This window comes from Homalodisca vitripennis, chromosome 6 (assembly GCF_021130785.1).
Source record: "Homalodisca vitripennis isolate AUS2020 chromosome 6, UT_GWSS_2.1, whole genome shotgun sequence".
NCBI classification, from domain to species: domain Eukaryota; kingdom Metazoa; phylum Arthropoda; class Insecta; order Hemiptera; family Cicadellidae; genus Homalodisca; species Homalodisca vitripennis.
This window is the reverse complement of record NC_060212.1, coordinates 23,061,301-23,077,909: the sequence shown is the minus strand read 5'-3', so window position 1 is coordinate 23,077,909 and position 16,609 is coordinate 23,061,301. Positions and strand designations below refer to the sequence as shown.

The window sequence follows — 16,609 nt, the reverse complement described above, 5'->3', positions numbered from 1 at the left end:
ATAAATAATTATTACTAATTATCGAGACTTCCTACTTTTGTCCCAATTCAGAACTCAACAGGTAAGAGGTGAGAGCAGGCCGCTGGGAAAAATGTAAATTGGATAAAACTAAAACTTTTCCAGGAAACCCTCTACAGAAATATAATTATTGTGACGCCTCATCTTCATTAATTTAGAATAGTGAATTGAATTCATTATGAAAAGAAGGTTACGCCTTACGCTCCTCATTTATAATAAACAACTAATATTATAAACATCTTGATAAATAATGTGCCTTATATTTGGAAAGTTAGCTCGAAGGAAAACATCTGTACGTTGTTGTGTTTAGAGTAACAGGAGTGTATATAGGTACTGTGGGTTGTGTACATAAGACATTTGTTAAGACAGGACTACAAGAATTTGGTTGTAGGACGTATGCAATGCACCGACTTCTGCTGTAAATATGTTTGTAAGGAACTTCTTGTAAAGAAATCGTGCACATATATATATATATATATATATATATATATATATATATATATATATATATACATATATATTTTTTAAGATGACTATTTTATTTATCGCGCCATCTCAAAACAACATTTTTATGCAAGTCCAGTGCACTTTGCGTATGTTATTGCTTCTAGTGAATGTGTTTTAATAGGTAATTCGTGGCTAATTTCTACTATATGCATGTACGTAGCTCTGTACATATGCCCTTCAAGTTCCAGACAGCTCTATATAAACAACACATTGAATACTGTTTTGTGATAAACTACTACACTGAATAATTTAATACAGTTATTAGATAAAATGTATTTTTATATAATTAAAGAAGAGGTTAGAAAGGTTTTTGCTCAACACTAGTAAACTGACAGGATGACAGGATTTAGACATAGTTTAGGCATTTGAGTTTTAGTTTTAGTTTTGAATTTTTCTATGTAAAAATGAATAACTTGTAAATGTTTATTTTATTTTGAGGAAATAAATATATTCTATTCTATTCTATTCTATTCTAGACACTTGCCATAGTTATGGTTACAAAAGGTATAACACGACGTTTCGAGGTGGAATCTGTCTTCTTCTTCAGGTGGGGGAGGTAATAGTACATACAAAAATAAAGGACAGAAAGATGAAAAGAAGGGTTCAAACCCAAAAGCTGTTTGAAGTCTAGTCCAGGCGTTGTTACTGCAGAGTTACTGTTACTGCAAACAACTGCAGAGAATGTTACTGTTAAAGCACAAGTCACGAGTACGAGATCCTGCAGTATCCCTCATTCATCCGTGCAGGCGTCATGTGTAACTGTGTTTCCCGTAGTCATGACTTGTGCTCGGGACTTGCATTCTGTGCAGTGACAACGCCTGGACTAAACACCAAGCACCTTTTTGGTATTTTTGAACCCTTTCCTTTCCATTTTTTCCTCTGGTTTTTATTTTCGTATGTCCTAATACCTCCCCCTCCTGACGAAGAGGATAGATTCCAATCCACGAAACGTTGTGTTGTACCTTTTTGTAACCATAACGATGGCAAATGTCTGAGATCCGGTTGTCCTGCCAAACCTTCCTTCCTCAATACCAAGCTTTAACAAAGAACTAGTAAACTGTTTAATTTAGGGGTTAAAGAATCCCTCAAATGTTCCTATTGTTCTAGTGGAGAGCATTTTACTTACTAAAACATAAAATGCTCACTCACAAACCAACCACAGATTCGTTATTAAAAGCATTTCCATATTCCGGCAACAGAGCTGGAGCGTGGGTAGTGATTTGAGGTTTATTTGAAGTGTGCTCATCAGGATACATTGTTTCCTTGATGTAAAGCCGTGGCTTCCTCGCCCCCTCTTCTGGTTTAGCGCGCTTTGGTGCTCCTCAAACAAGTTCAATATTTCCTGTTAACGCAACGTTTGAGTAAACGATGTTAAAATAAGTGTTTCAGCCCTTCATAAACGTAATTACTTTAATATCTTGAAGATTTCTTTACTAAATTCAGTGGTGCGTGATTTATAAGTTGGCCCGTTTCTTAGAGTAATTATGTTCTTGAAATAAATTAGTCTGTTTGAGTAAACATTTAATGTTTATGGCAAAAAATTAAAAACATTAAACTTTGTAGTACTTGACTCATTAAATCCACATGTTTATTGCACCAGAGAATACGTTTCTTCTTCCTAATTTCCTTTACAAATAAACCATTACAAAATATCAGACTTGTCCACGTCATAAACTGAAGGTAACGTCTTAAATAAATAAAATTTAAGAAACGTTTTGAATTTTATCTTGAGAGATATGAGGACTAATAGAATAATAAACCTAAGAAAAGTTAGACATACGAAGGGAGTTTATATTTTCGGTAAAAGTGGTTTGCTTTGGCCCCAACACCTTTATAGAAAAGAATTAAATGTTACAAGTATATTAAGATTTTTTCCTAGGTGAAAGTAGGACCTCGTGAAGCAATTAAATCTTAAATAATCGTTAACAGCATAAAGGTATGCTTTTAAATAAACCTTCAAATAAGAACTGCTCTACTTATTCAGTGATGCAAATTATTATGTTATATATAAGACCAGTGAGTAAAATGAGTAATATTCTAAGCCAGTTAAAAACTTATAATAAACAATTACATAAATATCTACAATCTTGTTTAATATATTTTAAATTATATTTCAACGCCTAACATTTAATCGACAACCTAATACAAACGTTGAGGAATTGATAAAAAATTTCGTTGTGACAAGAGAGGGTACTGGCGATTATGTTGCATTATTGGATTTAATAATAATTGCATAATAATTGAGTGGCTACAATTTTCATTCAACCATGTTGTAGGATATTCTACAATGTGTTGTGAGCAAAACTGAGTAATCGATGTTTTTCAGTGTAAAGCAATCGTGCTAAAGTGGGGTTCTGGTGACTCTGTGGCAAGAACCGGTGTCCCACTATCACTCAAAGGCAAACCACTGTCACCAGAAATAACATTTTCAGTCCTATAGAAACTTCGTTGTCCGTTTCATCTTATATTGAATTTGCAAACAAAATACAATATGCAATTATTTAATGTGTGCAGCACAGGTAATAAGCGTGTTATTTGTATTTAAAATTACTAGTTTGAAAAATTAGAAAGGTAAAAACCTAGGTAGGTAACAAAAGTTTATGTTAGATGTATAACTAAAGAAATACAAAATATATTTTGCCTAAGTTTTAAAAATAAAAACCTTAAGACATCAACGATTAGATGTCATAAACACAATACTGCTATCGCTAACTGAAGTTTATACAACTTAAACACAAATACCACGGGTAAAATCCTTAATAAATCCGTCATTAGCAATACACTACTGAATAAATAGATGAAGTTGAAACAGCTTATTCACACTTATCACGGTATTTTGCGTCAATATTCACAATAAATCCGTCCTTAGCAATACACTACTGAATGCATAGCTGAAGTTGTAACAGCTTATTCACACTTATCACGGTATTTGGCGTCAATATTCACAATAAATCCGTCCTTAGCAATACACTACTGAATAAATAGCTGAAGTTTGAAACAGCTTATTCACACATATCACGGGGTTTTGGCGTCAATACTCAATAAATCCGTCCTTAGCAATACACTACTGAATAAATAGCTGAAGTTGTAACAGCTTATTCACACATATCACGGGGTTTTGGCGTCAATATTCACAATAAATCCGTCCTTAGCAATACACTACTGAATAAATAGCTGAAGTTGTAACAGCTTATTCACACATATCACGGAGTTTGGTGTCAACATTCTCAAATAATCCGTTCTCAGCATTAAACTACTGAATAAGGTAGCTGAAGTCGTAACAGCTTATTCACACATATCACGGGGTTTTGGCGTCAATATTCACAAATCCGATCCTTAGAAAAACATACTACTGAATACGATAGCAGAAGTTTCGTAACAGCTCATTTACACATATCACGGAGTTTGGTGTCAACATTCTCAAATAATCCGTTCTCAGCATTAAAGTATTGAATAAGATAGCTGAAGTTATAACAGCTTATTCACACTTATCACGGGGTTTGGTGTCAATATTCACAATAAATCCGTCCTTAGCAATACACTACTGAATAAATAGCTGAAGTTGTAACAGCTTATTCACACATATCACGGTATTTGGCGTCAATATTCACAACAAATCCGATCTTAGACAAACATACTACTAAATACGATTGTAGAAGTTTCATACAGCTCATTTACACATATCACGGAGTTTGGTGTCAATATTCACAATAAATCCGCCCTTAGCAATTCACTACTGAATACAGTAGCTGAAGTTTAATATATATCTCGTTTACACATATGGAAAAATTAAAAATTTAGGGCAGTCTGGACATGATAAATTATCTCGATCATAAATTTCCATCCTTTACATATTTCACACCAACTGACAGACATGAAAACAAATATTGCATCGTTTATCTGGTTATAACTTAGTTGTTTATTATGGAAATTTCCTGTATCAATTTCAATAAAATCAGGTTGTTTTCTTATTCAATGAAAAATCACTGACAACTCGAGGACAATAAGATATAATATTGTACAGGCTGAACAATCTTCCGTGAACGCACGCAATTTGCTAATAATTCATAATGTGAAAGCAGGATTGCATTGCAAAAACAGATGAGACAAATTATGCAAAAATTAGATATGCTTCTGATAGTTATGCCTTGACTCTAAACCAGTATGTTTAATTTACATAGAAACTTATTGTAGAACAATGTTATGTTCCTTTGGATAAGGGACAATGAATATAAATTACACGTATTTATTTACATTTGTGCTTGCAGATAGGTAAAAATTTTCAAACCTATGAAAACCTGTTCGTAGGGAATCTTGAAATAGTGTAGCGAGAAATTCGAATTCGAAGATGGCATTGTCGAGTATTTTAATTTTACTGAGGAGAGGAAAATACTAAACCTATTATTTTATTACGTGAGAAATAAAATTGACGAATTGTAGTTGAGATAGAAGTGGAGTTCATGTCGAGCTAAGGTTGGCCATTCTACAACAGAGCTATAATTTTCAAATCTTACTTTTATTTTTTAATTCACCAGCCAAAATAACTAGTTATTTGAATTTAATTTTGTCAAGGTTTTAAATAAACAATAATGTTAAATTGTTAGAAAAAATTGGCGAGATTTCCAACTTGAATATTGCCCACATTAAAGCCTAAAGACGACTGCAATATCCTGTTATTGTCTCATTTCTGGTAACTCATTGGAAGTTTCATTGTTCGTGTCATTCGTTCTTAGAACACAGTCCCTGTAATGTAGACTGCAATAAAATTATTTCAGATGTCAGATGTGGCATCTTGTAATATAAATGTAGTATCGGTTCCAACCCCGTTATACTTTGTTCAATAATTGGTTTTAGTACTCGTAATTTAATATCATTCTTATCCATTTCCTTACAGTTCACACATTACTTGAGGGTATTTCTTCTACATGTTTCTGCTTTCAAGGATATGATTTAACATTTATTGTCTAATACGTAGAAATTTATTTATTAATAATGATCCATTTTTCAATGATGAAAAACTTTAAAGTAAACTTTGGAGATAAAGGAAAGATGTCTTATTTTACCAGGCGAAGTTAGGGCTAAGAAACCCTCTCTAATACAACCTGGTGACCAACGGCTTAATGGTAACTGCCAAACCACCACCAACAACCGGGCAGGCGGGCTACTTGCAAGGACAGGATCGCTCAACCGTCACCCATCCAAGCAGCAGCCATGCTCGACGTTGCTTGATCCGTTTATCTTACGATAACCGTTAAACCCGCTACACTACGCCGTTGGCAACAGGAAAGAGAGCGGGAAAGGTAGAGAACGTCTTAATTCACAAGGCAAAATTAAGGCTACAAAGTCCTCTCTGACATTTCACCTAAAAGCAGCAGCTTAAAGAATACCAAGAAAAAACTTTACTATGTCACAAACCGCCAGAAAACTATGCCCCATCAGCACTAGCCTACGGCAGTCACAATATGTTCACATACGGATCCACAGGTCAACTAACTGCACACTAGTTTGGTTGCGTACTTTAGAATAAGTTTAGGAAACAAGAGGTTGCCGGAAATTTCCCATCGTTCAGTGTTACAAAAAAAGTAACACTATTTTTCGAGATTTGCCATTTGATCTCTTCATCGGGTAAATAACTAGTACATAACATAAATCTAGGTTATTGATTTACTTAATACAAGATAGATTGTAGTTATGTATTAGCTTACTTATTCACCTGATGAAGAGATTAGATTACAAATCTAGAGACGTAGTATCTCTTTTTTGGATCACTGGACATTGTCAAATATCTGTAAAATCCTCCGTTTACATCCCTTATATCGTCAAAAACAATCTTTAAACAAAATTGAATATATAAATGTTAATCTGTAAATCCTCACTGTAGACTTTAAGTATAAAATTTTACTTTAGGTTTAAAACAAATTAATAAAGTAATATTACTTCGGAAAAAACATGTAAAAAGCTATACCTAGTTAAAGCTGTCTTTGGGTTTTATTACTTCCAAATAGTTTCAAACTATGCATTAAATTATTTTGTACACTGAAGTTAATTGTATTTTTTAAAGTTTAACCTCATAAATTTCAATAAATACTTTCATTGCAACCATAAGTATTCCCAACATATGCCTTTGGATTTCTCCATAGCCAATCCCTTCATCAGGGTACCCTTCAATGCACCAACAGCATCGACAGTCACTTGTGTCCATCAGATGTACCAGCAGCATTGACAGTCTCTTGTGTCCATCAGATGTACCAAAAGCTTTGATAGTCACTTGTGTCCACCAGATGTACCAGCAACATTGACAGTCTCTTGTGTCCATCAGATGTACCAACAGCATTGACAGTCACTTGTGTCCATCAGATGTACCAACAGCTTTGACAGTCAATTGTGTTTATCAGATTTCTCAATCGAAGTGACACCTCTGAAATAGTCATCAAAAACTATTCTAAGGGAGGGTGAATAATGTGAAATAAAAATTGATAATTCCATTTACTCATCCAAATGTAAATCACTTTTACTTGTCATGGTTCACACAGAAATGTTTACAATATATAATGTAGCATTGCACATTTATAAAAGAAAGCACATTTAGTACTGATCACATGTAACTCAATACAAAACTTAATACACTAGTGGGAAAGGTACTAAATGCCGAGAAAGAAAGCTCTCCACGTAACCGACAACAGACAGACAGACAGACAGACGTACGTCATATACAAAACTAGCTACCTACACGTGTAAGCTCTCACGTTACAAAAGTAGACATGGCATCTCTCTCTCTCTCTCTCTCTCCCTTTCTCTCATTCTCACTAACAGAATATATAGGTTTCAGCTGATTTTATCTTGCGTAGCTGAAGTGCAGTAGAGTTTTATCTCACAGGTGTAACACTGCACAATATATTTTGGAAAATTAAACAAAAATTAATATTTACAAACTTGGTTATTAATTATTTATACTGAATATTCAGAATAAGATAACGATAATGATTGTAATATCTTATATTTTGAAGGGCAAAATATACTTGGAATTAAACTGTATAAACTACGCTTTAAAATCAGCCTATACCTATCACAAGTCTTACAGTGGTGTAGAAAAATATATTGTGTGATTTTAGAATAAGTGGTGATTTTCTTTATTCCCCTTTGCATTATTTATTAAATAACTCATTAAATAAACTAGTTCAATACTTTACGAACATTTTATTTTTAATATATATATGTATTCATGATAGCCAATGGATGATAAAGAAATAAAATATTATTATGATTGCTTTTTCGTTGGAGTCTCGTAAATTTAAATGTGTAAGGGTTTAACAATTTTTAATTGCTTTGTTAAAATATTAATTCAGTTATACAAGAATAAAGGAAACTTTCCACAATGATTTTTGGTATAGTTTGGGATTTAAAATTTTGTAATTGCTAAACCAGTGTTTTAATGGAAGTAATACAATTTTATTATAAATTTGCATAACTTTTAAATATTAATTTATTTATACACGAGTAAAAAAAACTTCCCAATAAACTTTTTAAGTATTAAAATGTAATTGCACACATATTTAGTCAACTCGTACAATAACGGCAAGGGCTGTTTAATAATAATTTTAAATAAATCTTAAAACGTATAAAAATAATAATAAATTAATTTTATTTTATACATTACGGAAAACAAATTAACACTAAAATCACACAATAATGAGGAGATCAAAGCACTTACTGGAAAAGTGACATCAATTTACAATTCTTATCACTAATAAATTTATAAAACACACACAAGGAAACACTTACATCTGTCTCTCAAAAATATATATAATTCTCTTTTCAAAGAAGAGTAACCGGGCATGTATGGTATAAACAGTGTGTCGGTAATGCAACGAAATTGGTTTGATTTACGTTTGCTATTTTTAGTATGTATATACCACCATTTCTATGTACAAGTTAGAAATATTCACTTCTGGGTGCAAGTCAATGGTTACGTAAATGAAATATTTGTACAATTACGCTGTTTTACGTATCACTTGTTAGTAAATCTTACGCTACATCTTAATTCCATTACTAAAATAATAGTTTCTTTAATGACCTAACATACATACAACAATATCATACTTAGTATATTAATATTAATAATTGTCATGATAACTTCAATATTCAAATAATATTGTATGGACATCGTTTATCATTTTATAAAAGTTATTTAACGAACAGTAGAATGAAGTTGATTTTAAACTGATTGGATAATTTAATTAGTAAAGCTCCCGAGTTTTAATATTTTTATTAGTTAATAAAACTATACATCATAACTTGAATAAAACAGTTAATCACGGAAATTCACAGGTGAAGTAACTAAGTTTAAACAATCTTGTTAGTCACTGAGTTCATTAAAATCGGCTTTATATTATATAATTCATAATAGTATAAATTCATAAAAAGTCAGAACAAAACTTTACATACACTTCTAGCTGGAAAGTTATTCAGTATTTTGTACAATTCCAATATATTTTACATCGCGTTTAAACAAAAATGGTGGAACCTAAATATTAGTTTTAGAAAATTTAGTAATTATAACATATTTTACTTACCACATTTTTATTTTTAGCATGATAAGGAATTTATATTTGTTATTGATAAAACATAGTATTAGGTTTTAAATAATAATTTCAACAGTACTTTGATTGATTATAATAATAAATTACAATTAGGTTTATTTAGTATTATCACTTTAGAAAATGTTTATTTTAAAACTGGACGAGCATCCGTTTTCATATTTCACAGGTTAAATTTCAACATTAGTGAAGGAAAAGTTTAAAAACATGTAATGGTTATTTGCGCGCGAAAGTAATTAACAATATTACACCAATTGGAATTAAACTATACACAAAATTACAGTAAAATATATATTTTGCGAGACAATTTACTCTATTTACATCCGATCAGTTATCAGAAGGACATCATTACTGTTTTTCATCACATGTACGTGTTTCACCATGTATATATATATATTCTACTGTAATTTAACTAAATATACAATCAAAAAAATATTACAGTACAATCAGAGGGGTTGCTAATTATTTATAATGTGAAGTGTTAAATATAGTGCTAAGAATTAACTTATCAACTATCACAAAATAACTATCAACAGCAATGTAACGCAAAACAATCTGTACATAAACTGACTTATTGAATAAATTATTTGTCATAAAATAACCTGTTATTTAATTTTATACATTGATTAAAACGAAGCCCTTCAGATTTATAAAAATTAGGTTAAGAGTGCTCTGTATTGTGGCCCGTATCGAATATCAATTACTTAGTTAACGAGTATTATGTACAGTAACCACCCATCCAGACCGTGGGCCGTGGTGCCTCCATAGCTCCACCATGTCTCTAAACCTAACTGGTAATTCACGTAGCTCTTAAGGAACTTACTAAAGCATTCTATACACATTTACAAATTCTTAAACGGAAAATTCCCTAGGGAATACGCGCATGTCCATACGCTTATTCCTTTTATCATACAAAAGATACAGTCATTATCAAAGAGTGTTCAATTAAGGTAAATAATTACAAATAACACGGAACACATACACGAGTCTCTAACATCGCAGTCTTAATATGGCAATGGCACAGGGCATATACACATTGTTCGTAATTTGCACAGTCTTCGTTGATAGCAGCACCTGACCCGCTTCTTTTGGTCTACTCGTAGTCCACATGACCTCTGCCACCCACTACCTGTAACAGGACATTGACGTGTAAATATAGTAATATTCCTTGTAGGGATTAAATATTGCAAAGGGTCAACTAAATTTTATCTTCAAAAATATATATGTCTAGTGCACATTCATTATCCGAAATCTATATTCCTTATCTGAAATTTACATTCCTTAGTAGGAAGTGTACTCATTATCCACATTGTATGTTCTTTATCGGGAATGTGTATTTCTTGTCTGTAAATTGAAATCATTATCAGGAATATGTATTCCTTATCCGTAATCTATATTCATTATAGAGAATGTGTATTCGTTATCTGAAATCTACATTCCTTATCTGAAATTTACATTCCTTAGCAGGAAGTGTACTCATTATCCACATTGTATGTTCTTTTTCGGGAATGTGTATTTCTTGTCTGTAAATTGAAATCATTATCAGGAATATGTATTCCTTATCCGTAATCTATATTCATTATAGAGAATGTGTATTCGTTATCTGAAATCTACATTCCTTATCTGAAATTTACATTCCTTAGCAGGAAGTGTACTCATTATCCACATTGTATGTTCTTTATCGGGAATGTGTATTTCTTGTCTGTAAATTGAAATCATTATCAGGAATATGTATTCCTTATCCGTAATCTATATTCATTATCAAGAATGTGTATTCGTTATCTGCAATTTAAATTTCTTATCAGGAATGTGTATTCATCATCTGCAATGCATGTTTTTATCAGAAATGTCTAATTCTTTGTATGTAATTTATATTCTTTATATTGTATGTGTATTCTTTATCTGTAATATTTATTACCAGGATTGTCGGTGATCTTAGGGCGATTTAACAAAGCACCTAATTATATGTATCTTGCCAATATAAATCGATTTGACCTTGGGAAAGAAATTACGCAATTATCGTAAATGTACTCTTAGAATGTGTGAATGTTGCAAAAAGCTAGAATGCGAACATGTCACTTATTTGTATAAATTAGATTCTTACAGACAATAGCAATAAACACTGCCGGTTCTATATAGCTTTTAATTACTGACTAATTCCAAAATATAGCGTTATAGAACATTTTTATAAAGGAGACACATTTTTCTAGGATAAAACTAACGATAAAACTGAGTCTTATGGATTCCAATTACCCTAAGATTGAATTATTTTTGCAATTAATTAGAATTCGAATTGATTTTTAATTTACTCACTTGTAAGTTCTACGTGGAAGCGAACGCTAACGTGATAGCGAGCAAGACTGGACAGGCAAGGACGGTCGAGGCCGCACCGTAGGCCGTCACTCCCATGTCTCTCACTTCAGGGTCTGAGGACAAGATAAATTAATTAGCTGATTACTTACATGAAACACTAGACCAGTGGTTCACTCAACACATGCTTATATCTTGTAAAACGAAGTAATACTGTACATTACTTTGCACTATACTTATATGAAATTACAATTGAATTGCAGGTAATGTTAACGTAATTTATTGTGTGTAAAATGTATTTGTTCTGTAATTTAGTAATATCCGGCAGCCACTCTGTCCCTAACTACTATTTGTTAATACGCGTTGTATTGGTTTATACATACGTACGTATTATAAATAGAACAAGTTAAAGTTAAATTTACGAATGCTTGATCAGAGCTTGAATTTGAGTGTTATGTCGAGGAATATACTTTTTCTTTGCTAGAAGTACGGGGTACCGCCAACGAGGCCCGCACTGATGGCCAGAGGCATTTCCGATCGGTACTTTCCCGACCCACGTTCCAGTTCGTCCGACTTCCCCAACGTCAGATCACGTTAGACAATCTGGAACGCGGTATAAGTACGGGAAAATACCGATCGGAAATGCCCCTGGCCATCAGTGCGGGCCTCGGTGGCCCCACCTCGCACTTTTGGCGAAAGAAGAAAAGCATTCCTCGAGACAGTACCGAAATTCAAGCTCGCAAAGGTTAACTCCAACTTTGGAACTACTATCATAATATATTTATCATAATCTCATCTAAACATACTTATTTAGCGTAATAACAAGTAGTAGATAGGGACAGAGTGGCCTCCGGATTATATGTATGAGATCTGTAAAACATGCTGGAAATATATATTGCTTTTAGAGTATGAGTCATGCATTCTAGCAGAAGCATCAGGGTGTAACTAAGCGTTAGAAGAAACATATAAATAGAAAATAAAACAAATTAGTTGATAATTCTATTACTTTATTTACTTTATATTATGCAGTAATGATATCCGAAAGGGATTTGAAAATAAAGTTTTGTACACCTTTCCTATGATAAAAATGTGGTGGGGCTGTTATTACAAACTGATATGTAGAACTGATACAATAAATGAAATTAAGTTTACTTTAAAATGAAATTATAAAATGAAGTGGTATGGGAAATGACAATATATTATTTTCCTCGTGATATGAATACATATCTACATTTTAAAGTTTGATTATATAATCGGCACATTATAATACAATCCAATGTTATCTGGAATGTGAAACACATTAATGTTTAACAAATCAAATTTACATTAAAAACTAACTCCAATCAATTGAACATTTGCGAAAAAGTGGAAAACACATAGAAGATAGAGTGAGACTAACCTGAGTAAACAGCAGTTTCTGGGGAGGGTTCAAATGAACTTCCTGCAGCAGGCGGGCAAGTGCAGTGGGCAAGTGGTCAGGTCAAGGCAAAGGGCAAAACAGTCACAATTACAAAGGTACAGTGGTACAGCAAGCAATTTCCGTCTCTTTATGTTGTTTACATCTTTATTTAGTTTGTATAAACTTCCTGCAGACAGTATTACTGAACCTTTAAAATATTAATATTTTCGAAACTTGTTACTAACTGAAATGTAATAACAAACTTTGTTTAAGAATTTGTAAAAAAGAAGTGTACATCTAAATTTGTACTATTAACAATACATTGTAATATTATTATTCCTTTAAATACTTAAGCACAGATGTTGCTGTCGCCTCACACCTGGCTTAATTATTAATATTAAAACAGTATTTATTGGAAAAGTGATGGTTAATTTTGTCACTGAGAATTCCAAGTATTTTTGTTTGTTAAAAATAATATTACACATGAAATTAATTTTTAAGTTTTTACTTTTGGATTTTTATACCTAAAAGCTACAGAATTATGCTTCAATATTCTAACTGAATTTTGTTTAAATTTTAGAACTATCTGAAATTCTCACTTTAATGAAAAATAATGGAAAGTAAATTATATCTATCATATTAGGTACATTAAACTATGACCTTATTTGATTTAACTCTACTTCGTAAACAACACAAAGGACACATGCAAAGGGTGGATAAGGTATTTCATGATCAATATAATTAAGACGTTCAGTGTATCGTGTAGTAAGAAGTATTGACACACAGATAAAATGGTGCTTAATCAAGGAATAAAACAGTGATTATTATTTTTAGGAAGTAAATATAGATCACCACACACCTGTCTATATAATTTGTATACTAAATGTACATGCATGTTAATATCATTTTAGATTAACAAACACAACACGTAAATTGTTCATATTTTCAATGTTGGAAAAACTTAATATTTTAGATAAAAAATTAAAATATAATATCGAAATGACTAGAAAAGGATTTTTTATAATTTATTTGTAATGAAACACAACATAATAATTGATAAAAGGCAAAATGATCTCACAACAATGAGTAAGGGAATATCTTTAAATTAAAATGAAACGCTACAATAACGAACAAATTTACATAAAATGGTTAAACTAAACATTATAAAACAGGATGTATCGTTTATTTTATAACAATTTTCTATAAAACGTCTTAATAGAATTGTTAAAGGTTGAACTAACTGTGCAAAGAAGTGCAAATATAAACACTGAGATTAATACTATCGATAATTATAGTTTTTAAAACACTAAAATATTACGTTATGTATACAATCTTCATACAATAGTATGAGTTTGTTCAGTTTATATTGCCACCTGTCACAAAACAGAGGCCAGATAGTACGCTTGGCACTTTTCTACAGGAATAAGCAACATCACTGAGTTAATATCAAACACTTGTAATACAACAGATGAACAGACGGAATGCTTAGCACTTTTCTACAAGAATAAGCCACCCCACTGAGTTAATATTCACCTCCTGTCACACAACAGAGGCCCAGATAGGACATTTTGCACTTTACTACAAGAATAAGCAACCTCACTGAGTTAATATCAACAACCTTTCACACAACAGAAGCCAGACAGGAATCTTACCACTATTCTACAAGAATATGAGATTTCAATGAGTTAATTTTGACCACCTGCCACACAAAAGATAACCAGACAGGAAGCTTGGCAATTTACTACAAGAATAAGGAAGCTCACCGAGTTAATTTCGATCAGCTGTTAGATAACAGAGGACCAGATAGGACGCTCGCACTTTCCTATAAACATAAGCAACTTCACTGAGTTAATATCGACCACCTGTCACACAACAGAGGCCAGACAGGACGCTTAGCACTGTTCTATAAGAATAGGCAATTTCAATGAGTTAATATCGACCACGTGTCACACAACAGAGGCCAGACAAGACGCTTAGCACTGTTCTACAAGAATAGGCAATTTCAATGAGTTAATATCGACCACGTGTCACACAACAGAGGCCAGACAGGACGCTTAGCAGTGTTCAATAAGAATAGGCAATTTCAATGAGTTAATATCGACCACGTGTCACACAACAGAGGCCAGACAGGACGCTTAGCACTGTTCTATAAGAATAGGCAATTTCAATGAGTTAATATCGACCACCTGCCACACAACAGAGGCCAGACAGGACGCTTAGCACTGTTCTATAAGAATAGGCAATTTCAATAAGTTAATATCGACCACGTGTCACACAACAGAGGCCAGACAGGACGCTTGGCACTGTTCTATAAGAATAAGCAATTTCAATGAGTTAATATAGACCAGGTGTCACACAACAGAGGCCAGACAGGACGCTTAGCATTGTTCTATAAGAATAGGCAATTTCAATGAGTTAATATCGACCACGTGTCGCACAACAGAGGCCAGACAGGACGCTTAGCACTGTTCTATAAGAATAGGCAATTTCAATGAGTTAATATCGACCACGTGTCACACAACAGAGGCCAGACAGGACGCTTAACATTGTTCAATAAGAATAGGCAATTTTAATGAGTTAATATCGACCACCTGCCACACAACAGAGGCCAGACAGGACGCTTAGCACTGTTCTATAAGAATAGGCAATTTCAATGAGTTAATATCGACCACGTGTCACACAACAGAGGCCAGACAGGACGCTTAACATTGTTCAATAAGAATAGGCAATTTTAATGAGTTAATATCGACCACCTGCCACACAACAGAGGCCAGACAGGACGCTTAGCACTGTTCTATAAGAAAAGGCAATTTCAATGAGTTAATATCGACCACATGTCACACAACAGAGGCCAGACAGGACGCTTAGCACTGTTCTATAAGAATAGGCAATTTCAATGAGTTAATATCGACCACGTGTCACACAACAGAGGCCAGACAGGACGCTTAGCAGTGTTCTATAAGAATAGACAATTTCAATGAGTTAATATCGACCACGTGTCACACAACAGAGGCCAGACAGGACGCTTAGCACTGTTCTATAAGAATAGGCAATTTCAATGAGTTAATATCGACCACGTGTCACACAACTGAGGCCAGGCAGGACGCTTAACACTGTTCTATAAGAATAGGCAATTTCAATGAGTTAATATCGACCACCTGCCACACAACAGAGGCCAGACAGGACGCTTAGCACTGTTCTATAAGAATAGGCAATTTAAATGAGTTAATATTGACCACGTGTCACACAACAGAGGCCAGACAGGACGCTTAGCACTGTTCTATAAGAATAGGCAATTTCAATGAGTTAATATCGACCACGTGTCACACAACAGAGGCCAGACAGGACGCTTAACCTTGTTCTATAAGAATAGGCAATTTCAATGAGTTAATATCGACCACCTGCCACACAACAGAGGCCAGACAGGACGCTTAGCACTGTTCTATAAGAATAGGCAATTTCAATGAGTTAATATCGACCACGTGTCACACAACAGAGGCCAGACAGGACGCTTAGCACTGTTCTATAAGAATAGGCAATTTCAATGAGTTAATATCGACCACGTGTCACACAACAGAGGCCAGACAGGACGCTTAGCACTGTTCTATAAGAATAGGCAATTTCAATGAGTTAATATCGACCACGTGTCACACAACAGAGGCCAGACAGGACGCTTAGCACTGTTCTATAAGAATAGGCAATTTCAATGAGTTAATATAGACCACGTGTCACACAACAGAGGCCAGACAGGACGCTTAGTACTGTTCTATAAGAATAG

At 33.3% G+C, this 16,609-nt stretch overlaps 1 protein-coding gene across 2 annotated transcripts in view; it reads right to left on the bottom strand.

The window, feature by feature from the left end:
* Window positions 1-6,996: 6,996 nt before the first annotated feature.
* The window catches only part of LOC124364159 (limbic system-associated membrane protein-like), a 349,797-nt gene continuing 340,184 nt past the window's right edge, over window positions 6,997-16,609 (bottom strand). Inside the window, exons 10-12 of one of the 2 annotated variants that reach the window (XM_046819407.1) lie at window positions 12,832-12,873; window positions 11,436-11,548; window positions 6,997-10,251 (exon numbers count right to left, since the gene is read on the bottom strand). In XM_046819407.1, coding sequence (XP_046675363.1) covers window positions 11,445-11,548; window positions 12,832-12,873 — 146 coding nt within the window. In that variant the 3' untranslated portion in view covers window positions 6,997-10,251; window positions 11,436-11,444. The remainder of the gene's footprint in view (window positions 10,252-11,435; window positions 11,549-12,831; window positions 12,874-16,609) is intronic. The other variant, XM_046819408.1, reaches the window with a different exon arrangement.